This window comes from Camponotus floridanus, unplaced genomic scaffold, assembly GCF_003227725.1.
Source record: "Camponotus floridanus strain SB8 unplaced genomic scaffold, Cflo_v7.5 scaffold11, whole genome shotgun sequence".
Lineage (NCBI taxonomy): Eukaryota > Metazoa > Arthropoda > Insecta > Hymenoptera > Formicidae > Camponotus > Camponotus floridanus.
The window spans coordinates 2770286-2796469 of record NW_020229226.1 but is presented as its reverse complement, the minus strand read 5'-3'; the positions used below and the strand labels follow the sequence as shown (position 1 = coordinate 2796469).

Sequence of the window (26184 nt, the reverse complement as noted above, 5' to 3'; positions counted from 1 at the left end):
ATTCGCTTTCCAAAATATTCGGATAAAATCTTTTATCTTGAAATATGGATTGCGAAAGAATGTTCTTTAGAATTTATACTAATTATTTTTATAAATATACTAATTTTGAATAAAATCTTTATTTAGTTAATTTTGAAATATTTATATAGATATCGCGATATTTATGTAAATAATTACATATATATTTATAAATATATTAAATTAAATATATATATTCAATTTGTTAGCGATTTTATATAGTTTATTAGATAAGATTATATAAATCATTTATATTTTAAACATTTTTAACTTTTCTTAATCCTTCTTCTTGTCTATTGATAAACTATCTCTGTGAATCTTTATAATTTTAATTACGAAATTTAAATTATTTAAAGTTTTTATTTAAAAATAAATTGTGTGAAAGTAAATTAAATTTATATACTAAACAAGAGATTCTCCACAAATTCAAATGAAAATATTTATTGCAATTTAATCAGAATTTTTGTGATTTTTCCATAACGCATTGGAACGAAGGCAACGCTATTTTCGAGTAGTGTAAAAATATGTCTAAAACGTAACTTGTAAGAAAGCAACTTTCTGATTCTAAGCGTTATTCTGTCTCTGTTGTATGCATTGCAACAAATTGTCATCGAATAGCTTCGGAATAGAAATTTTCTATCACCGTGATGCTATAGATGCATAACATAAATTGACATTGTTCTTTCCATTACAGAAAATAGATTTAATGCTGTGCATTATTCTCTGTTGAAGTATTGAATTTATAATTTATCGATTGTTTGCAAAGATAACGTTGACACATGAGATGGACTGCATCTATTATATATATACACAAAAATATATGTATATTAATTTACTGTTAAACAGTTTTAATCGAACGAAGAATATTTAATATATATATATATATATATATATATATATACATATATATACATATATATACATATATATACATATATATACATATATATATATACACACATATATATATATACATATATATATATATATATATATATATATATACACAATGAAGCATTATATATTATATATATTTAGTGTTGAGATTTTAAGAATACAAAACACAAAAAACCCATGAAAGTACATGCTTTTTCAAATATTGATGCGAACGGTTGTCACTTGATTCGTCGATGCTATTAAAATTTTATTTATTTTTCATCAATACATTGTAGTTAATGATTATATTAGTGATTTGTCACAATGAATTAACGTAATTTTCAGTATCAAAGATCTCGTAATAATTATGTAGAAAAGGTAAAGTATGTCTTGTAAATAATTTTCTGATCTAATTTTGATTGTTGATTAATGCATTTTATCTTACGTTTGTGCTCAGTTTATTTCAGTAATTTTATATATATATACGTAACATATGTGTATTACTAAATACAGTAAATTTCTCACTATGATGACAAACATTTCAATCTGTTCGACGACACAACCGAACGACTCTATAGATTTCAACTCACTCAACTCGCCAATACGAAATAACAAAAAAAAAATACTAAATAACATAAAATACCTAGGTGTATACAAAGAAATATGAGTGTATTTATGTACATCTTCGGTGCACTCATCGCGCGTTTCTTTTCCGTCGACGACTGCCATGCCGTCGTGACAATAGCTTAAGTCATATTTAGAGGAATACATTTAGAAGAGGTGCCGCAATTAGTGCCAGGAAATTAATGAGGAGATTAATCGAAGTAGAGAATATCGATATATCTTGTAATTTAATGCCAAAGATGTTTATTGTACGTATTTAAATGACTGCGCTTGGCTGACGGATTATAGCAGGCAATGTCAATTCTATGAAACGTATGTAATGTATAAAACATAGAGCACGTTATATGCTGAACTCTGCATCAATGAGGCAAATAAAACTAGAAATTAGAAACGAAAAGATAATTTATTAAGGAGAAAGTAATATCTTTAAAATATTAAATATTCATACTTTTTTGAATATCGTATTCTTCTTAAAATATATTTATTTTTATTCATATTTTTACATGAAAAACTACAATGACAACTTTTATTCTTATTTGTTTGAAAAAACAAAGAGACACACATTTTTAAAAATCATAATATTGTTACGTAATCGCGTGGAAAAAATATCAAATATTTTATAGCTTTTCAACGATTTCCAGTTTATATCGTAAATACCAATTTGAAATATTATTTACAAGAACAAATAGTATTTATTGATTCAGAGTTCAAAAATAATTTATTTGTAATCACTATATGCGCCAAAGGGGAGACAAAATGTATTTTTCGAAAGGAAAATGAATTAAACAATTCATCTGACCAGCAAACCGATACCTGCAAAGAGGCATTTTATCGAACCGTTGTTAATTATTATTCATAATTCTATCGGCGTTGCGAGTTTTTTTAGTCATAGTCGTTGGCACTGCCGACATAGCGATCAGTGCTATTCATAAACGAATCTCTCTCGTGATTATACACATCTTACTAATTCCTGTGTAAAATGATGGTTTTTTAAAGGAAAGAGTGATATATTTATATGGAAAGAGTATACTCGTCCCTGTAGACTCCCGATTATTTAATTTGCATGTAATTAAAAGATATATTGAGATGTTCAATGCCGCATATTTTTTCCTTCAGAATGTAAAGAATCTTTACATATATGCGGCCAACATGACGAATCTTAGTAATAGAATTAACATAGCATTAATATTTTAAAAAATGTAGCGACTTATTAGAAATTATATAATATTTATATAATTACAATTTTTAGAACTGTTATGCAAATTTTTTTGTAGATAATTAGTGAACCATATTATAAAAGTTTGTATATAAAGTACTACTTTAATGCGTATGAATACTTTACTTATTATTAAATTAAATAAAAGAAATGGAATTAAATATAAAATTTTCTAATATGAAGTGATATGATTTATAAATTTTATATTTAATTCTAATCGATTATGTATACATTACTAAGTATCATGCACATTTCCGAAAATGCACTGCACAAATTACATTTCTGTATAATGCATTCTTATTATGCACCATCGCTTATGTATTTTATCTATTATTTATAACATTATTGCAAACATTATTTATCACATCGTGTTGCACATTAAATTTTAGACATCATATTAAAATTTAGACATCTTATTATCTTATATTATATTAAACACATTATGTTAATAACATTTATCAGTACATTTATTACGTTCTTCGATAGTCTACATCGACGAGAAATACGTATATATGTAATCGAATAAATCTCTTCGATTATGTTAATGAAATAGGAAATCATCTTCTCGAGTCACTAATACAATTACTATTTCCTTTATTGACAATTTATAGCGTCCACCTTGAAAATCCTTGATCTCATTCTCGTTAATTATTAATCTTTATTATTAGTCTAAGTTGGTAACGAAGCAAGGTAAGCAACAACAAAGTCCCAAGTCTTCCAAACGATGAGAGTATCGATTAGTGTTTAGCGAAAAAGCCTCGAAACATCTTCGAGGAGAAAGCTGTCCTTGTATACTGTAACTAATGAGAAATACATTTATAAATGCACACATAGAGAAAACATATATGTATATGCGTGTGAGTAAAATTCGTTGATACATGAATGAGAAGTGAAAGTCGAGAAAATATGCGGCGATGAGATAAGGATGATTGTATGCTGACACGTAATCATGTTGTTCGAATACCACCTACTCACCTAATTACCCTTATTATCCACTGTATATCAATGTCTAATAAAGCGCTGTTACCTCAAATAGTCATAATGTACTAACATGTTTTTATAATTTGTATGCATTTTGTTATTAATGCTTTTTTTAGATTTTTTTAGATTTATTACGTAAGAGATGGAGATGGAATAAATCTTGGATCATACAATTTTTATTTTAAAAATTAAATGTAATGTTTCTATTAAAAGATTTATTCTGTTAAAAGATTTATTCTATTAAAAGATTTATCATCAAAGATTTATCATCAAAGATTTTTTTCAATAGAAAAAATTAGAAATAAAATTGGAAATAAAATAGAAATAAAATTGATAATGAATTATGATATAGTACGTAACAATAATCATTTCACTGTTATCTGGCGAGTTTAAATGATCAACATTCAAAGCAAGATAACAGCAAAGAAAACAGAGCTAAATAAAGAACCATTTTAATTGCATTAATATATGAAACTAGTTAAACCAGAGGCTCGGCTCGGCGTCGAGAATCGTAAACAGGTGTATATATTAACTTGTCGGTCAGACCTTGGTGAGATAGCGGACGAATACTATCGTCGCAACTCGTGGGACGCCAGTCGACGGAGATAATCGTTCGGATAACAGCAGTAATCATGAAATCCTTTGTGAAGTATTCGGCAGATTGTGATTTTCCGATCGAGAATTTGCCATACGGAATATTTTCTACTAAAAATAAGGTGAGTAAGACAAAATACATCGCAAACATAGATATTATGCCATAATTTAATCTCAAAATAATTGTATATAGATAGATATATCGACATATCTAATTCCCATACAGCACAAGATATTCCATAAACATTCTAGGAGACATTCGTAAAATATTCAAATATTCTAGGAAAAAATAAATAAAATATTCTAGAATGTTCATAGAATATCTTGTGCTGTAATGTGGGTTTACGTAACTTAGAGAATCATAAGTTATATCCAGGTAAAATGTAATATTTTGTGTAATATATTTTGTTTATGTATATATATTTTTTTATAAAATATTTTAAGAATGTTAAAAAATTATATGATTAAGAATATTAATGAATTATATTTTTAGATTTTTATTTACCTACGTTACTTTATAGATTACCACTTATCTATTACCAATATCTTATTATATAAGCAGTTTCATTTAGTTTTTTCTAATAAGTGATACCATCGACTGGTACATTACTATCATTCGATAATTCAATATATTTTGTCTAAATTTTCGCTAATAAAGTAAAAAATTGCCAAATTTATTAAATTAAAATATGAGACTCGTATTAATTTTATTTATATTTATTAATATATATATTATAATATAGATAATAATAAATGTAATATAAATATAAATGAATATTTGTATAAAATATTTTAGCCAGAAAAAAGAATAGGCGTAGCAATCGGTGATGAAATTTTGGACTTGAGTGCTATCGCGAATTATTTCGATGGACCATTGTTAAAGAATAAACAGGATGTATTCCGCCGTGATTATCTAAATGATTTCATGTCTCTTGGAAGACCAGCATGGCTAGAAGCAAGATTGAAACTTCAAGAACTGCTTTCTGCCAGCAATCATACCTTGCAAGATCCGGAAATCCGCTCAAAGTGAGAAACAAATAAATGAACATTAATATTTAAATATACTGTTATAAATATAATATTGTAAGGATTTTTTAATAATCTTTTAAAATTTCTTTTTTTAGAATTTTTGTTACACAGAAGGATGCGATAATGCACTTACCAGCAAAGATTGGCGATTACACTGATTTTTACTCATCTCTTAATCATGCTACAAATGTCGGCATCATGTTTCGTGGCAAGGAAAATCCATTGATGCCGAATTGGTAATTTTTTAAATGTATTATTGTATGCGGATTACTTAAAAAATATCTATAAAATAATATGATTATAGGAAATATTTGCCAGTCGCTTATCATGGTAGAGCAAGTTCCATCGTCGTGTCGGGAACGGATATAAGACGACCACATGGTCAAACACTTCCAGTTGAGAACGCAGCGCCAGTCTTTGGCTCCAGTAGATTAATGGATTTTGAGCTTGAAATGGGTACTTTTGTTGGTGGACCACCTACAAATCTCGGTGATATCATCCCAGCTTCGAAGGCTTACGATCATATCTTTGGAATGGTTTTAATGAATGATTGGAGTGGTATGATTAAATATAATTAAACAGAATATTATAATTAATTAATATCTTGCAAGTTTTAAAATGGTTTAAAATATATATATCATTATTGTTATAAAAAAATATTTATTTTAATTATTTCATTTTTTTTGTAGCACGTGATATCCAAAAATGGGAATATGTGCCGTTAGGTCCATTCGGTTCAAAAAATTTAGGAACTTCCATTTCTCCATGGATAGTTACAATGGAAGCTCTAGAACCTTTTAAGGTACCCAATATGATTCAGGATCCAACACCATTTCCGTATTTGCAACATGACGAATCCTGTAATTTTGACATTAAATTAGAAGTTGACATAAAAAGTGAGTTAATATTTACTTATAAGTTTTTTGTAAGTGATTTACACTTACTATTCTTTTTTACGTTATTTTTTATATTAGTTGCTTATAACTTACCAACTTGTTTTTTGTAGCTTCAGGTAACATGGTCACGACTATATGCCGAAGTAATTTCAAATATATGTACTGGACTCCGCGACAGCAATTAGCGCATCATACTGTGACTGGATGTAACATTAATCCTGGTGATTTAATGGGCTCTGGCACTATAAGTGGAGAAGTGCGTTTAAAATTTCGCTGTTTTTAGGAGATATTATTTAATTTAATTATTATTTAATACTAAGTCATATTTTTTGTACATTTGTATTTTTATAAGATCCTATATTTGTTTTTCCTACAAGATGCAAATTATGATTTTATTATGCAATTTTGATAATAGGATATTTATTTAATGTGATATTCATTTTTTGTAGACTTCGGACTCTCTCGGTTGTCTGTTAGAATTATCTTGGAAAGGCACACGTAACATTGTATTAAAAGATGGTACCGTAAGAAAATTCCTTCAAGATGGTGATGAAGTAATACTTCGTGGTAAGAAAAATAAATTATTTATTATAAATTTACAATTATAAATCGTGATTTTTAAAGATATTGTTTTTAAGGTTTCTGCGTCGGCGAGGGCTATAAAATTGGTTTCGGATCATGTGCGGGTAAATTATTACCGCCGAGTGAACTTGATATATAAAACAAAGTTTACACATATTTTGTTTTTTCTTATATCTTATATTTGCAATTGAGTACGTAATTTAGTACGTAATTTTTTACTACTTATATACTTTTGTTATAATTTTTTATGGGCGAGATTTGAAAAAAATTAATGTGTAGATTAAAATTGTACAAGAATAAATATTTAATAAAATGCAATTTTATATATATTATGAATTTGCATATTAATGTATTTGCAAATTAAAAATAATATGTTCTCTATTAAAATTCTGTAATGGAGATGTAAATTATGTATTTTTATTGCATTATTTATTACTCTAAAAAGTTAATTATTCTTATAAAATAATTATTTATTGCTAAGTTATTATATATTTATTACTATAATTATAATAATTTATGTTGTTTTGTGATGTATATAAAATGACTTATATTTAAAACTAAACGGCATTTACTACAACGCGCTTAAATGAATAGTATTGTGTGATATAACGTAAAACACATAATTTGATTATTGATCGAGAGAATGGTCATAGTAAGGGCGATCAATAAGGACGCCAGTACAGGTGTAGTCAGAAGAAATGGCAGGTGTTCTACTTCGGTGAGTCAAATTATATTTGGAAAATATTTGTAAAAGATTGCTCAACGCATATGAATTATTTAATCACATTACCATAGTTACTAATTAGTACTACGTAGTTATTATCGTAGTTATTTTACCTCTACAAATATGAATTGTGTCAAGTGTAATGTCAAGATGTATTTGTGTAAGTTGAACTTGCATTTCTGGATAGTAATGGTTTCCTTACAACACTAAAAAATATAATATTAATTTAATTATCATATCATAAATTATTATTTTATTACATCATAAATATTATATATTAATGTTATATGCAATATTATATATAAAAATTATTTTTTTAATTGTATTGCGTATTTAAATATTTATATATGCACGTTGTGTGCATTTTTTATTACGTTTTTAATATGTTCAATTATTGTCAAATTAAAAGTTTCAAAATTGATATATTGATTGCTATATGGATTATTTATTTAATAATATAATTTTAATACAATAAAAGCGAATACATAAATCTTCATATCTTTAATAAAATTAATTTTGATTAATGCCTTCATAGCCAACAGTAGGCAATCAATATGCTTGACAATCAAGTGGGCTGCCTACTGTTGGCTAAAAAGAATTTATAAGTATAGATCAAAATTAGTTTCATTAAAGAGATGGAAGAATATTACAAGGGATGTATTATTATTTTTTAATATGCACACATGTTCGTGTTTGCCCATTATTATCTAATCTATTTTAAGAAAATAAATTGAAAGTTATAATATAATTTCGTTGTGTATTAATTAAGTTTCATATAAAAAAGCTCTGCAATATATTACATTATTTTCTTAATATTATTTCTGTGTTTTATTTTTTATACTTTTTTATACTTTTTTATATTACTTTTATTTTTTTTTATTTCTTCAGAAGTTTACATAATTTGGAAAGTTCGGCAAATGAACCTACTGCCAAGTGGACTGTTCCTTTGAGCGATGGGAATCATGTAGTAGAATTTGAACATGGTACAGCAACAGGCCGACGTATAGTAAAAGTCGATGGCGAACAAATAGTTCACAGAGATTGGATGTTTCGTCTGGTTGGTGACGAAGTCTTTATGTTCAATAACACCAAGTTCGTGATTAGAGTTGATCCAATGCCAGGTAGAATCTCATTGTTTTATGAATCTTTGATTAATGTTTTGTTATTTTGATAAATATTTTATCATGACAATTATTTAAATAGGTCTGAAATATGCTTACTCGTTGTGGGTGAACGGAAAGAGTTACAAGCAATTTGTTCAATCACAAACAAAGATATTAGAGACTTGGTTAGCTAAAGTTGGGAACGAAGAATATAGAATTGTGTTAGGTAATTATAATAAAACAATATATATATATATATATATATATATATATATATATATATATATATTCTTTTTTTAAATACTTAATTCCTCTTTGTGGCATTTATAGATAAACAAGCTCATAGTGTTTGGGTAAATGGACAAGAGGTGGAAGTTGAGGTAAATATAAAATTTTTATTAATTATATTATATTATTATTTAAACTTTATAATAAACTTTATAATAAAATTTTATTATATTGTACTTTATATTGTATTTTAGACATATTTTGTACTTTATATTGCATTTTAAACATATTTTAATTATACTATATCAAAAATTATAAATTGGATAACATTTTGTACATAGAACGAATTTATGGATGGTGGTGCAGAGATTCTTTTCTCCGTTGGAGATTTACAAGCCGCGATTAGATCATACAGTTCAGAACAAAAAGAGATTGGTATAGCATACAGTTTATACATTGATAATGTTGAAATACAGCAAGAAGTTCTATTGGAAGAATTATCCTAATTAAAGTGTATTTCAATCTATTTGTAACTCGAATTTTATATTTAACATTAATTGATGATACATTGAATATTTTACATTATTATTAGTTATAAATTATATGTATTATTAAATAATTACACAAATGTGACATATTTTTCATAAAGCTGTTCTTATGGAATGTTCAATTTGATCAATATCAATTAAATATGCCATGCAATTTTGTGTATATTTTTAAAACTATGATAAATGTAATAAAATTATTGAATGCACACACACACAATATGATGTGAATTTATTTACTTTGGCTCGCTTAAAAATACTTTGAGAATTACTTGAAAATAGCTGGAAAGAATGCATATCCTTGCTCAGATGACATGTAAAAATTGAAAATGTGAAATACGAAATAATTTAAATACACGTATTATATTGTGTATAATATTATATATTCTCTGTAGAGTGTAAAATTTTAAATAGTCTGTTGAAGAACATTAAATTTTTGGAGAATAAAAATGGCGCGTCAACGAAAAAGTACCTTTAGTATCGGAAGTCTTATGTTAACCTCTAAACAAGAAGATTTGTGTTATTATGAAGGTAAAGAGAAATCTATATAATAATTGTATCGATGTAAAGTTATGTAATTATTATTATATTTGTATGATTTAATTATATTCTTAAAAATCATAAAAAAATTAATTCGCCTTTTAGATATGACAGAAACAGAATTACAACAGACACTCGAAAATATTGCTCGTTCAAATCTCTTGTTAAAGTTAGAAAATGATGTTTTCGAACGATATCTCGCACGTCGAGATCCTGAAAATCTTCAAAGTAATTTTCTTAATTTATATTTATTTTTTTAAATTACTTAGATTGATGTTCTCACAAAAATATTAATCTTAATTTGATTATTTTAACGCTTTTATTATTTACTTTATTCAGCAATAGCGCAAATCTTAGAAACCGCTAAACGCGTGCAAAAAATTGCGCCTCAATCTCATAGCCACGTGTCACCCGTTATGAGTGTAAGCGGAAGTTTTATGAATGTTCGTGACGGAGACACAGAAAGTGTCGTCAGCATCCAATCCGGAAGTCAGCGCGTCACGCCAAGCCTCTTAACAAGCAGAACGCCAAGAGTAGGAACAAAGTTAGTCGTCGAGTGTCATAACTTTTGTTACTGGCTTTGATTATATAGAATATTTCGGTCAATTGTCGAATCGTAGAATCACGTATGCGTGTCGCATCGAAATGGTGAACACTGAAATTCGGGAATTGCAGAAAGAATTAATAAAACTCGAACAAATGTCGACGAAGAAAATAAAATATATGCGAGCACAAATAGAAGAAAATGAGATGAGCATTCGCGAAACTTGTAAAACTAGGGAGGAATTTGAAGAGAAAGTTATAGAGAAGGGTATAGATAGCATTACGGGAAAAATACCGGCTGAAAAATTTATCAGGTATTATGTAATAAACGTCTCAATTATACATTATTGATCATTATGTGTAAGCATATTAAATCGACAGAAGATTCGAGTTTGATGTGTAGGTTTATAGAAGAATGGCTGAAAACAATCGATTCCACAATAGAACAAATTAGATTGAAGATGACTACCATAAAGTCTCAGATAAGGAAAGTCAAGTTGCAGTTGCAGCACAGGAAAGAACTCGGCGAGGCTCTACGCCCTGTAGATTTCGAACAATTGAATATAGAGAATCAAGTTTGCATACGAGAAATCGACAAGAAAAATCGATATCTGCTCGAAATGAAAAAGATCGTGGGTAAGGAAAAGATTCTTTGTGATTTTTTCGCAAAAAGATAAATCGTTGCATTTGATACAGGTCGCCATAGCATTGCACTGACTAAACACAAGGAAAAATTAAATAGCCTGATGTCTATCGTGAATGATATAAGAAGTAAAATTGCTTTTAAAAAACAGGAAATCGTGAAACTGCAATCGGAAAAAGTAGCTATGCAGGTTGAAATAAAGAAAGCGGAAAAACAGCTTCAATCAGTGATGGCATTAATGGATGACTTTGATGTAATATTTTTATATTTTATCATATTGGAAACTTATTTTTGACAAATAATTTTTCCTTACAATTGTTTTATTTTTTCGCGATAAGATATTAAAGGCTTAAAAAGTTGAAAGTATACATATATGTACTTATAAACTTATAAAATTACTTATTTCATAAAAGATTTTATATTGCAGGTTCCTGATGTCATAGATTTCATTAAAATACGTATAGAACTCCAAGAATTACGTAAAATTCACAAACAATTAAGCAGGCAAAGAAATATTCAACGAATAAAATTCAATTCTAACAGATAATAACTACAAGATGTACTCAAGATTTCACGGCAATATTATATGTACTTATTAAGAATATATAAAATTTAGAAAGAATATATAAAATTATGTTATCTTATTTGACATAAACATTTTGACAATTTTTGATTCTTCTATTCTTTTATATTTCAAGAGGATCAAAATATCCACAATATTGTATGTAATAGCGAACATAATTATGTGAAATCATGAAGATACAATGTATCTCTGTTTTCTTACCGTAGAAAATAGATTTACCGTTGTAGGAAATATGTGTTGTTTTGGATAGATACTTATAAGCAGCGAATCGTAACTTGTTTCGCGAGTTTGCATTGAAAAGATATATTTCTCAACCCCATTTAATAGTTGAAGTTATACTGTAAATATGCTAAAATTATATTTATACATTTGGAGCTGGAATTATGTAGGAATAAATTTAAAATATATATCGTTTCACTCTTTTATTATAAAAATAAAATTGATTCAAAATATTAGTGCATAAATATAGAATATTTATAGATTTGATTATTCTTAATAAAATTATAAATAAAATGTATAGATTTGATTATTCTTAATATATTATATTATATTATTTATTAAGAGTAACAAAGCATCAGATTTGATATTACTTAAAGCATAAGAGACAATCTTGTACAGTATCTATCGTATGATCGTGCTCGTTACATCACCGGATAATTAAAGTTACGGTATTCGTCTACAGGATGAAGAAAAAGTTCGGCTATATACTTTTCTGCGTATAAAATGCATCGTTTTAATAAAACCATTTTTTAATTAATATTTAGAAAAATAATAAAGTGCACAAACTTATTTTATATATAAAATATAATTCTTTTCAACAAGACACAGTTATGCAGTTTAATGAAGGAAAATGCAAGAAACATTGTTTCGCTTCGATATAATAAATATGAGATTATAAAAATAAAATACCGAAGATTTTTATGAATTAACCATTGCGAAACATTTAATCGAGCAATTGCGAAATTAAAGCCGACGTAGGAAGATTTTGGCGTGTGCCACGATGCGTTGGGTGGTTACGCTTCACGCACCGATAGTGCCTGTCCCTTCCTCTTTTCGCCCGTGGAATATCCGTCCCGGAAAGACCCGTCTCTTTTTCTGCCATGATTCAGTTTTGTCGCGACGACATCGAGCCGCTGGTTCTTCAATCAGTTGCCGAGTGATGACGACGTGATCAATAGTTTTAAAGTATACAAATTTAAAGAATATTGTCGATTTATATATGGGATATCATTCATGATAATTCTATTTCGTTCAAATTTTTAACTTGACATTATCCGACTTAGATTTGAATTATGATTTAGTCTTCACCAGGAAAACGATATAACACATACGATTTAAAAATATAATTGTTTATGCACGCATTGTTAAGTCATCATTGTATTTATTTGTTTGCATTGTGATCAAGATTCTTCTTGAGAATGAAAGACATTTTAACGCGTATACGACAAAGCTCATTATGTCACTTGTTAATGCAGCGATAAACTTGCAATCAAGAATGGTGACAGTGGGAATTTGTAATTTCATTGTTTTCTGGGTTATTGTATTACGAAGCGAAGCAAATGGAAAATATCTGGAGGTAAGGTTCCGAATTGATTACAATCTTTTAAAATTATATCTCCCGTCACGCTCGGAAAATCATAGCTATTGTTTTCCAAAACACATCAATTAACTTATACATTTACAATTGTAATTGCCGTTTTATGCTACACTATATGGTTAATATGTAGGTTACTGGAAATATACATTTATTCATAATTGTCCTCAATTATATTATGTCAAGAGGGTACATATTTTCTTTAATTATTTATAAATAAATAGATAATACACACATTTAAATAACACTATTAAATTTAAGCAATTATAGCACATTATATTCAAATATTATATTTTATTCCTAAATATTCTTTCCTCCTTTTTATGTATCTTAAAGGGTCTCAATGTAAACTTAGGAGATGCTCTTTTATTTTTGAGAGAATATGATAGTGCAGCTTCATTAATGTGCACGAGAGTGACAATGGCCCAGTGGAATTTTGCGACAAACGTTACCGATGCAAATCGTCAGAGAATGGTGTAACAGATTTTTTTAATTTTAAAGTGATAAATAACAGCACATATTAATAATTAATGAAATAATTTACAAGTATTTTATAATATTTATATATAATTTTTATTAGATAGACGAACAAACATTAAAATTAAAATTTGAAAGAGCTTCCTGGCGGAAAGCAATCACTTTTGCTTGGAGTCGAATACCGGATCCTTTAGCAAGAAGGGAACTTAAAATGATTGTTACAAAAGGTCGGAATTCCTTGACAGATGATAAATTTAATGAGGTAAATAAATATCTTGAAATATAAAAAAATGTTATCTTTAACTGTTTATAATTGATATAAATTTATTTAAATGTTTAATATAATTTAATATAATTAATATAATTTATTTAAATTGCTGTTAAAAGGTTAAGTTAAATGAATATTTTTGCGATTCTATTCATATAATCGCATTTATGCATTATTATAATGTCTATTTATGCATTATTATGATGTCTATTTCCAGATACACCATTTAATAACAGAGATGAAAGAGATTTATATTAAAGCCAGAGTTTGTCCGTACAAACAGATTGAATTGAATGGAGAATGTAATTTGACTCTAGATTACGGTTTGTCCTTCAGTTCAAAGTGTTACAGAGAGATAAATATACATAATATAATATAGATATAACTTTTATATTTATTTTTAGATATTAATAAAATAATGGCACAATCAAAAGACTATGACGAATTATTGTATTATTGGCATGCTTGGCATGAAGCAACTGGTCCACAACTTCAAAATAAATATTTGAGATATGTCCAATTAGCTAATCGAGCAGCTAAATTAAATGGTAACAGACTTGGATTACAAAAATGTAGCTTGATCGTATATATAAGACATTACTTTCTGTAAGAATATATTTGTAGTTCACGGAAATTTGTTTTTCTAGGTTTTGCTGATGCTGGCGATCAGATGAGGGAGTTGTTCGAAGATGAATATTTTCAGCAAAATATAGCAGAAGTGATGTCAGCCATCTCTCCGCTATACAAGAATCTTTTTACTTACGTGCGATCAAAATTGATTGAAAGATACGGCAACCGGATACGAGAGGACGGACCTTTACCGGCGCATGTTTTGGGAAATATGTGGGCTCAAAATTGGGAAGCTCTGTTCGATTTGGTCCAACCTTTTCCTGCGAGCAGAAAACTCGATGTGACTGTGGATATAATGATTCAGAGTATCACTCCAATGAGGTACTATATTCTTGAAGCGCACGATACATACTCCCTTGTATAAGCAAAATGAACAATGTTATGAGAGAATGTTTTTATGGTAAAAAGGATGTTCCAAATAGCGGAGGAGTTTTTCACTTCACTTGGAATGAAACCGATGCCGCCGGAATTTTGGAAATTTTCTATATTTGAAAAGCCCATTGACAGAGAAGTTAAATGCACTCCCAGTGCGTGGGACTTTTGTAACAAAATCGATTACAGGTCTCTTTTTTGTTATTGCTCCAAATTTTCTCTATCATAAGCTAATTTTTTATTCAATTTTGAGTTAGCTTTATGTGTGTTTATGTAACATATAATATGTATATATATATATATATATATATATATATATAATATACATGCATATATGTATATTACATGTGTATATTATATTAAATGAAGAAGTTAGCAATTTTTTTAAAATTGTACTTCTTATGTAATTGCAGAATAAAACAATGTACCAGAGATACAATGGAAGATTTGTTATCGACTCATTACGAAATGACACATTTGCAATATTATTTGCAATATAAAGATCATCCATTATTATTCCGAAACGAGGCAATGCCGGGTATATTTTTTTTCACACATATTGTGAAACTTGATATTATATTCTAATTATAGTTGTTTTTAATCAGGATTCTACGAAGCTGTTAGCGATGCGATTGGTTTATCTGTTTTTACTCCACAGCATTTACATAAAATCGGATTGTACAAGAATTTAACAGATGATTATGATAGCAGTATAAATTTTTTGATGCTAATGGCTCTTCGTAAAGTGGCTTATATGCCGTTTGCTTATATAGTTGATCAGGTAATTAATAGCAATACTAAATATATAATTAGATTTAATGCATAATCTGCATATGTATAACGATTATTTTCTATGTTTACGTAAGTTTTTTATGACAATATTTTAAGCAAGAAATGTTTTTTTATCATATAGAAAGAAGTAACTTAAAATTCATATATAATCATATATAAATTGTATGCATTTATTTTTTTTCAAGTGGAGATGGCACATTTTTAGCGATGGTGTGGAAGATATGACAGCACGTTGGTGGGAATTAAAATTGCAATATCAGGGTATTGTTCCACCTATGCCTAGATCCGAAAGGAATTTCGATCCGGCAGCAAAGTATCATATCCCAGCGGACAGTCTTTACGTCAAGTAGATATATAATAAATGTTTATTGTTATATTGCAATTAATATTTAGAGAAAAATATATCTTTTATATTTTTAGATATTTTGTAAGCATTGCCTTACAATTTCAATTGTTCCAGTCACTGTGTGAGATTTCTGGTCACACAGGCGAGTTGCATACCTGTGATATTTACAGATCCCGGGAAGCAGGTCGATTATTATCGTAAGTGAAGTTTACAAAAGTGCTTCAATTAATTTTTTTAATACTTCAATTAAAGTATTTTTATTGGAAATAAATATTTTAACACTAAAACTATGTTTCTATATTTACAGAGATGTTCTATCAATAGGATCTTCTAGATCATGGCAAGATGTTATCAGGCAAATGACAAGAGGTAGAGCAAATAGAATAGACGCTGGTGCCATGCTCAAATATTTTGAGCCTTTAAATGCGTGGTTAAAACGACAAAATAAAATGCAGCCTGTGATCGGCTGGATCACGAATCACGATGACAGAGGTTCGATCAAATTAATACTTATCTAATGATACTTGAATATACCATTCAAGAAAAGCGCAAAGTGTACCTTGTAAAAATAGGAATTTTTCATTTTGTTTCAGCATTGTTCGCCGAATGGTATCAAAATAATGCAGAAAAAATTAAATTATGGAGTTTATTCCCTTTACTGCTTGTTTGCAAAGCTTTTATTTATTAATGAATAATATATCTGATTCGAAAAGTATAAACTCATATGTACAAAATTTTTTAGGTTTATTATATTTTTATAAAAAAGTGTTATTTTAATTTAAATTACTATATATGTAAAAATTGTATTTATATAAAAATATTTCTTATTATATTTATTGTGAACGTTTCCATGCTTTAATGTTTCGACATTTTTCTTTCTTATTCTAATCGTAATATTAATTGATGGACTATTAATAGATCGAATGTTTTAAGAATACTCCTGTTTCAGAAATTAAAAGTAATTCAAAAAATTATTTATCATATTTATATATTATTTTCAAAATAATGAATTAATGAATTAATTGCTTTATAAATAATCAATTAAATAATCTATAAATTAAAATTCTTTTATAATTTAATATTTCCCGTAGATATTTTATAATACGTTGAATATTTCGGCACCGAATTGCCACTAATATATTCAGCCTTGGTAACTTATAACAATAACGCGTTATTGTTTACATATTATGGTCTCGCTGTCATCCGTACGAAGATACTCGAAGAGTTAAAGTAATAACGCCAAACGCTTCGCGTTTCTTTTCTAATCGCGATTATGATTAATATGGTAACACAATTAATATCCTAATTATTATAATTAATGATTATTAATCTCTTGATGAACACGAAACTATTCTGACGATAAATTTTTATGGAATCATTTATTATCACAAATAAAAATTAAAGTAAAGAGGATGAAACTATAAATTTCGTTACAATTCTTCAATTATCGATCCTTATTATAATCGTTTTTCTAACAATACTCTTGCTAGAGTAAAGTATATTTCAAATCCAATATTTCAAATTAAAAAAACGGGCATAAATTTAACATTAATTAAATAATTGAATAGTTATAACACAATTTTTTATTACTTTAATTTTTTGATATTAAGATTTTGTATTTTATATGCATATACTGTATACATATAAATATTTAACGAATTAATCGAACGCATACATTCTGATTCATCTTTTCGTTTGGTATATATAAATATTTAATTCACTATTCGACTGATTGCATTCCGACTCGCTTTTTTATTCGATATATATAAATATTTAATCAATTAATCGAACGATTGCATTCCGATTCACCTTTTCGTTCGGTATATATAAATATTTAACGAATTAATCGAACGAATGCATTTGGCTCGCCATTTTACTCGTCGCGTTACAGCTAGTGAATGGCTGCTATCAGCAGAAAAAGCTGCTTTGCAACTGTTGTAAAATTCGTAAGCCTGATTGGCGTATGCTCTTAATTTTGACTGAATCTAAGAGCATACACCAATCAGATTCACGAATTTTACAACAGTTGAGAAGCTTTTCCTGCTGAACGCAGTCAATATCGCGCGAGAGAGGCAGGCAACATGCGCCTGCTAGCAAGATTATTTCGCGATCGGAAATGTAAAATGTCTCATGTATTTGCAGTAATTAATCGTGTATAAGATCTACGAGAAAATAGCGAAGAAGATACAAGAGAGAAAATAAGAAAGCTGAAAAAGCGAAATTGGACAACGTATGAGCACATACATACATGTAGGTAAGTAATTTATAAAAATTATTTATCATATTTATATATTATTTTCAAAATAATGAATTAATGAATTAATTGTTTTTTAAATAATCAATTAAGTAATCTATAAATTAAAATTCTTCTATAATATAATATTTTGCGTGTATATTTTATAATACGTCGAATATTTCGGCAACAAATTGCCACTAACATATTCAGTCTTGGTCCTTATTATAATTGTTTCTCTAACAATACTTGCTAGAGTAAAGTATATTTCAAATCCGATGTTTCAAATTAAAATACGGGCATAAATTAAATTTAGAGTTACAAATATATTTTATTCGTATTATTTTATCGTTCTACTTGATAATCAACATATAATTTGAATTATGAGAGAACACGAAATAAAACAATTGAATTACAGATGCAAATAATTAGCAATAATTAGCATAACGAAAGGCTCTGTAATAAATTAGTTAATAAATAATCAATTTTAAAGAATAAATTAAAATGTTTCTATAATTTAATATTTCGCGCCAATGTATATTTTATAATATATAAAATATTTCAACAACGAATTATCGATAATACGGCGTTCGACTTTGGAAATATAAAATATAAACAGCAGCGCCCTATACGTTACCTTTGTCATCATTCGCACGGTGATACTCTAGTAATAAAGTAGTGGTAAGAAACGCTTCGGATATTGTAATTTTTTTGCTAAACATGATTACGATTAGTATCGAAACATAATTTGCTATAAATATTAATAAAAATTAATTAATTAAAAATTAATTATGATGAATGAAATTGTATCGCAACTATAAATCTTTATCGAATCGCAATCATTCATTATCGTGAATAAATTAAAATACTTCCATAATTTAATATTCCATTAGTGTATATTCTATAATATATATGTATAATATTTCGGTAATAAATTATCGATAACACAGCGTTCGATTTTGGCAATATAAAATATAAACAGTAGCGCTATACGTTACTGCTTGTCATCATTTGCACGGTGACTCTCGAGTAATAAAGTAGTAGTAAGAAACGCTTCGTACATTGTAATTCTTTTACTAAACACGATTACAATTAATATTGAAACATAATTTGCTATAAATATTAATAAAAATGAATAAATTAAAAATTAATTAACGACATGAAATTGTATCGCAATAATAAATCTATAAATCGAATCGCAATCATTAATTACTGCGAATAAAAATTGAAACAGGGGATACATAAAAGGGGATAAAAGAATTAATTTTGTTATGATCTTTCGATTATTGATGCTTATTATAATAATTTTCCTAACGATACTTATTAGAATTAAATAAATTTCGACCAATGCTTTAAATTTTCTTAATCGATAATTACTCATAGAAAATTTCAATTGATGAAATTTCGACCAATGCTTTAAATTTTCTTAATCGATAATTACTCATAGAAAATTTCAATTGATGAATTATAACAATAACATAGTATAAATCGATCTTGGTGATATAAACAGTACCCCGATAATGTTTTTGACTTACATTACAGATCATTCACACAGTCACCTTGAACAGTAAAGTAGTAAGACGTTTCATATATTATCAAATTCTTTCCTTACGACGATAGTCGACATACCTTGGCGATGTAAACAGTACCGCGGTCGCGCAGTAATGTTTCTGACTTACTATCATTCGCTCACTTACGATCATTGACTCTTGAGCAGTGAAGTAGTGATGTGAGACGTTTCATATATTATCAAATTCTTTTTCTAAACATAATTGCAAGTGCAACGAGAAACTTTTCGTGACTCAGTGTAAGTGCAACAAGGAATTCAAATGAGTGCAACGAGGATTGGAGTTCCACGAGGAAAAAGTGAAACAAAAGAAAAAAAGAAGGTCTTGGAAATGAATGGATCAATAAGATATGATGTGAGTCATTAATATTTTAATTATTTATCACATTCCTTATTTATTATATTGTTACATCTCCGCGTTCCCCTGGATGTATTTGCCACCTATTGAATTCTTTCGGCAGGAAGTCTGTCGCCGAAAGAAAATCATTTTCGCGTGCGTTGTCAAGATGTTGTTAAACAACGACTGTCAGAGAGTCTGAGTCCAGCTGTCAAGTTGTGCGGACGCGCGTCTTTATATAATAGATTTTCTCTTACCTTTTATATTTTTATTTATCATTTATATTCGTGAATTAAAATTTATATAGTGTAATATATAAAATTTATATATTACAAAATTAATTATATATTATATTATATATAAAATTATATATAATATAATATAACCCTCCCATGGGGTACACCTTGTCGCGGTGGGAGGGCTTAGTACTTGGATGGTGCCTTGAGGTTTGTCTTAAATTTTTCAATTTATGATAAATCTTAAGGTGCCTGAATGGGAAGCTAAGTACCCTTTCGCGTCGTCGGTGCTGTCAACGTGCCGCGAACGGCTTCGTCAACGCGTCGTTTTCGCATTGTAATATTCGTACCGAAACCGGGAGTGTCGTATAAAGTATATATATATATATATATATATATATATTAAATATATACATCGCGCGATCAAATTTTTAATCTGAATTAGTGCGGGAGTGGCGTTTAGTATCGTGCGTAAAATAGCGGAAATAGCGATATAAAAATATATCGCTCGTGAGTGCGGGAGTGCCGTTAAAAGTATCGCGCGTCAACAACATGAGAGGAGGAGGCCTGGGAGAGGCATCTTACATCGGCGGAACAACCTGATGGTGAATATCTATTATTTATATATTAATTGTTATGAATCTTTAACTTGTTATAAATGAACAATAATTCGATTTTATTATTTAAATGAATTAAAGAGAAAGATTTTTATAAAAGTCATATAAAATTTTCTATTTAAAAACAATTTCAAAAATTTATAAAATTTTTTCATACGTGTTTATCTGCTTATTGTCTAATACATCGGATATAAAATTTCGAGCAATAAAAATTTTTTCAAATATTGATTGCATTTTGTGAGCATTATTATAAATGAATTTTATATTTATATGTTACAGACAACTAGCTTCGATAACAACAACTCCGCTGTTGCGCATCAGTGCCGGTGAGTGAAAAAAACTTTTATTTAACTTTAAGGTAACGGATTCGTAGAGATTGCAGATGTAGATGTAGATGTAGATTGTAGATTGTAGATAAATCCGTTGCCTTAAAATGGATGGAGCTAGGATGGATTAAATTAAATAAATTAAATTAAATAATTAAATTAAATTAATTAAATTAAATTAAATAATTTTAATAAGTTCTTTCGAACTTATGCTTTACATCTATTGCGAAAATATATTGAAATATTAATTAAAAAAAGAAGAGATCAAAAAAAGATTTTGTCTAATTTATTAAATAAAGGACACGCATTAACAATTATCAATTTTATCAACTTCTGATGCTAATTTATTCTTATAATATGCACTTATCTTCTAATTGCTCATAGTTCATCCATCGTAGAATTTATTTGTAGATATTGTTTTTAAACTTTACTTTAATTTAATATAAAGCCAAATGATTAGTTAATTAAATAATTTGTAATGTGATAAATACACACATTAATTTTATATTTTATTATAAAATATAATTTATAGAAATTTGTAGTAATTTGGCTTTATTTTAGTTAAAATAAAGTTATATTTAATATTTAACGAACGATCGTGAAATCGAACGATTGTTACTAAATGAGCGTAAATATTTCACGCTCTTTTGCCGGTAATTATCCGGCAAAAGAAGAAGTAATTATTTTCTTCTTCGATCTCTGATTAGAGAAAGTGGCCAGGATCAACAAAAGGTAGCTTCAACTGGCCTGAAGAGTACGGTTAGGATACACGGTTAGGGCACGCGGTTAAAGTGCACTAAAATATATACGTGATTAGGTGAGGTGATGATTAGAGATAGGTTCCCCAAATCTCGAATAATTTTAGTTAATCAGGAAGTAGGGTTGTTAAGGCTATTAAGTAAAATCATTAAAATTCTTCTATTAATATTAGGATTGTTAGGGCTCTTAAGATCATTAAAATTCTGTAATAGTAGGATTGTTAGAGCTATTAAAATTATTAAAATTCTTTAACAGTAGGGTTGTTGGGGCTATTAAGAAAGATTGTGAAAAACATTATGAAAATAAATATAACATGTTTTAAAAATAAAGATGTTTTTAAAGTGAAATTTAAGTAAAATTTATCAAAATTATCTTCAGAAATATTAAAGAAATTACATAATTATTAACGTTTAAGAAATCTTAACATGTTATATTTTATTTTAAAACATAAAAATATATGTGTATTAAATCAAATATAATATTAAATCCAAATATTAATGGTATCAATATCAAATTATTATATCAATGTTATTAAATATTTGAATAAATGGAATGTTATCATTTGATATTGATAGCATCATAAATTTGTAAATTGTAAATTGTAAATTATAAATAGTTATAATTGTATTTTAATTATAATCTAACTCTCTTGATATTTTAATTGTAAAATACAATACAATTATGACTATAATTATATTATATAAAATTGTATTTACGATTGTAAATTGTAAATTCTTATGTAAATTACACGAAAAATTACGTATAATGATTACATAATAGTAATTAACATAATAATTAAACAATAGTAATTCATTAAATTAAAGTAGTCTGTTTTTGTAGTATATATTTTTGGAATATTCATAAAAGAGTAACTATTTGTATTTTCATGTCAAAGAGTCATTAATAAATTCAGAAAATTTTTATATAAAATGTAAAAATTCGGTGCTAAATTAATGATCAAATATAAGCATTATAAAATTTGATGGACCTTCGTACTACAGAATCGCGAGTCAATTATTATAAATTTAATGATATGCTTTCCGTTAACTTTATTTATTTATGAATTTCATATTGCGCGGAACTGAATATTCTTAAAATAAATTATTAAATTATGATTGCGAAAATACTGTGTTTTTTCCGCCTTCTCTTCGCGTCTTTATACAAGATTATCATTTCAACAAAAAAATTTTATCACTGTCGCTCTCGTCAGATAATATTCCTAAATATTGCTAATTTAATATAAAGAAATGTCGAATAAGAGACTGAAGATTTAATGTGATAAGTCAGCAATTAAATATTAGCTTCATAAAATTTAATGATCACCTTCGATATTATAGAATCGCGAGTTAATTATTATGAATTTAATAATTTGTTTTTTCAGTTATATTTGTATTTACGAATATTTTTTTCGTATCGGAAAATATTCATAAATAAATTAATAAATTACCGTTGCGAAAACACCTGTGTTTTTCTCGCGTCCTTTTTCACATTCTTAGACGAGATTGTCGTTTTAATAAAAGAATTATCATTGTTCTTTCCGTTAAATAAACGTTAATGAAAGTTGCGTGACTTGTACTGCCGAGGAGTCGAAACGATTTTCATCATGGAGAATTATTTCTCACCAGTTCTTGTGAAATCCATTCACGACGTCTAGTTCGATGCCTTGTTGAAAATTGGGAATTTTTATTGTAAGATTGAAGGAATTAATTCCAGGTTTTCCTGGCAATTTCCGAAAGCAATGATTTCGGTAGTAATTCAACGACTTCTTTAACGTCGAATTAATTTAAATAATATATATTTAGATCAGAAAAATGTATCTTTTCTTTTCTTCGTTAAAAATGTTCTATCATTATTAGGATTGGTATTATTATTGTCTAATGCCAGAAAGATTTAATAATAGAATAAATGTGGATAGCGTTGTGTATAAATTTTTATTTTTCAAGTAATAAGTAAATAAGTAAATCATATTGTAATAGTTTTTATTAACTGTTTGATAAAAGTGATTACGAACGAATATATTTTATTATTAATTATTAATTATGCAACAGCAATTATTTCTAGGTACTGGGGATATTAATATTAGTTTTTAGTTTCTTTTAAGAAATTATTTGCAGGTATTGGACATCCATCGCCATTTTAAAATATTAGTTTTTAGATATACCATTTTATACATATATATAATAAAATACATACACAAATTTACGTATTCAAAATATTTTTATAATTTTTATTAATGTCATATATTATATATACGCGAAATTATACATGAATGTTACATAAAATGTGCGAATACTTGAAAATTTCGAGACAAATCGAATGGATACCTCTATATCAGTAAGATATTGATTAAAAGAAAAAAAATTATTTAACTTTAATTAGTTTAAACGCTATTATTTAAAAAATTATTTAACTTTAATTAGTTTAAACGTTATAAGAATAAGAATCTAGAGAATTAATTATTTAAAATTATTTTATTTATTTTATTATGCACACTATTCGAATTGAAATTATTGAAATCTTGCTGATATCAGGTTCGATTCGTTTCGCGCGCGCGAATGGTACCCCAAATTATTGTGTTCGCACATTTAACACAAACTCCAATGATGCATGTATTTTATTATTTATAAATATAATCGTTTGTAATCACATTTTTATAAAAAAATCGTTATATCCATTTAATTTTCAATAAAGAAATATATTTCTTAATAATGAAAGAACATGTTTTCTGACGTGCATATCAATTTCGTAAATTGAAGACAATGACGAGGGATAATTGTTTCGTTGTTGATATATTACTGAAATCATTGTTATCGAGAATAATCCGGAAGATCCAGGATTCGTTCCCTCCTACAGTGAAGTTCCCGACGTTCAATGGATCACTTAACTTTTCTTCGCAGATTGATTTTGCGAAATCTGATGTAGAAACAAGATGTTAATCGTTCTCCATTTTTAAAATCGCTTCTCTTTTTATCGAATATTATCGGTATGTCACTCACGTATCTGATGGCTTCGATTATTATATTATAAAAATTATGCGCAATCGAATATTTTGAATATTATCGATTTATTTATTCGTCGCGTTTTATCGCGAATTTTAAATCGCGATTTATTTTGTAATTTAATTGTTGATTTACATCGAAGCTTATTTTATTTTTTTTGTATTTTGAATATTTCCTTTGATAATCTACACAAAATGCGCTAGTAATGCAAATATTTTCTTCTACAATCGAAGAAATGGTCAATAATTTTATTAATGACTCTTTTAATTACGATTATATATATTTACGTTATACAAAACTTATTAAATTCTATTATCGCATATCGATTATTAATGATAAATGTAATTAATCATCGCTAATCAGGCTTGTCTGGACTATATAAAAATTTTTAGTAAATTTCATATTATACGTATATTTTACATTCACTTTTATATTAAACCTTGTATTAAAAGAAAAAAAAAATAAAATTTAAAAAATTTTTTCTTCCTCGTATCTCCACCTTAATGTAGGTGAGGAGGATTGAATACTCTAATAAACCTAAGAGTTATACTGGCGGAAACGTACGCCGATATTCATATAGACTATTTTTATATTTAAAATAATCTTAAGTATGATCGCGTCTTGAGATTCCGTGCAGTAAAATAGTTGTATTTTCTAATTTTCTTAAGATAATCTTTAGGCTGATGGTAGAGAACTAGATGTCTGTCGTAGTCGTGGACGTAAAGTAAGGCAGAGAAAAACGTATGTCGTACAAGGCCATTGTGACAATCTTACTTTACGTCCACGACTATGACAGAGTAAGCGCTCACGTCTAGTTCTCTGCCATCAGCCTAAAGATTGAATCTATAAGAGTGAATTATGAATGCCGGTCGTAGTTAGATAGGGTTACCCATGCCGGACAGGGAA

The 26184-nt window shown here is 27.5% G+C and overlaps 4 protein-coding genes across 5 annotated transcripts; all 4 read left to right on the top strand.

The window, feature by feature from the left end:
- Positions 1–4275: 4275 nt before the first annotated feature.
- Positions 4276–7103, top strand: LOC105255579 (fumarylacetoacetase). The gene is made up of 8 exons (XM_011264924.3): positions 4276–4431; positions 5106–5335; positions 5434–5574; positions 5643–5896; positions 6028–6234; positions 6345–6490; positions 6684–6801; positions 6873–7103. Exons 1-8 carry the CDS (start codon positions 4348–4350, stop codon positions 6953–6955), a joined length of 1263 nt encoding a protein of 420 aa, XP_011263226.1. The 5' UTR covers positions 4276–4347; the 3' UTR covers positions 6956–7103.
- A 241-nt stretch (positions 7104–7344) lies between these two features.
- LOC105255580 (fas apoptotic inhibitory molecule 1) lies at positions 7345–9430 on the top strand. The gene is made up of 5 exons (XM_011264925.3): positions 7345–7534; positions 8429–8661; positions 8744–8869; positions 8974–9023; positions 9213–9430. The coding sequence occupies exons 1-5, from the start codon at positions 7515–7517 to the stop codon at positions 9375–9377; spliced, it is 594 nt and encodes a 197-aa protein (XP_011263227.1). The 5' UTR covers positions 7345–7514; the 3' UTR covers positions 9378–9430.
- A 407-nt stretch (positions 9431–9837) lies between these two features.
- On the top strand, positions 9838–11711 carry LOC105255595 (coiled-coil domain-containing protein 113). The gene is given in 7 exon segments (XM_020028883.2): positions 9838–9947; positions 10062–10184; positions 10296–10521; positions 10523–10813; positions 10903–11135; positions 11196–11395; positions 11570–11711. Coding segments are annotated over 7 exon segments (1275 nt in total). The 5' UTR covers positions 9838–9865; the 3' UTR covers positions 11690–11711.
- Positions 11712–12848: 1137 nt separating this feature from the next.
- Positions 12849–16927, top strand: LOC105255596 (angiotensin-converting enzyme). Of its 2 annotated transcripts, none has more exons than XM_025413859.1 (13): positions 12849–13301; positions 13656–13793; positions 13900–14058; positions 14282–14387; positions 14469–14612; positions 14712–15015; positions 15103–15255; positions 15480–15604; positions 15672–15847; positions 16044–16204; positions 16279–16401; positions 16512–16696; positions 16777–16927. In XM_025413859.1, exons 1-13 carry the CDS (start codon positions 13182–13184, stop codon positions 16890–16892), a joined length of 2010 nt encoding a protein of 669 aa, XP_025269644.1. In that variant the 5' UTR covers positions 12849–13181; the 3' UTR covers positions 16893–16927. The 2 variants fall into 2 exon arrangements, with proteins under 2 accessions (XP_025269644.1, XP_025269647.1); XM_025413862.1 differs by having other exon boundaries at positions 16798–16901.
- Positions 16928–26184: the final 9257 nt, after the last annotated feature.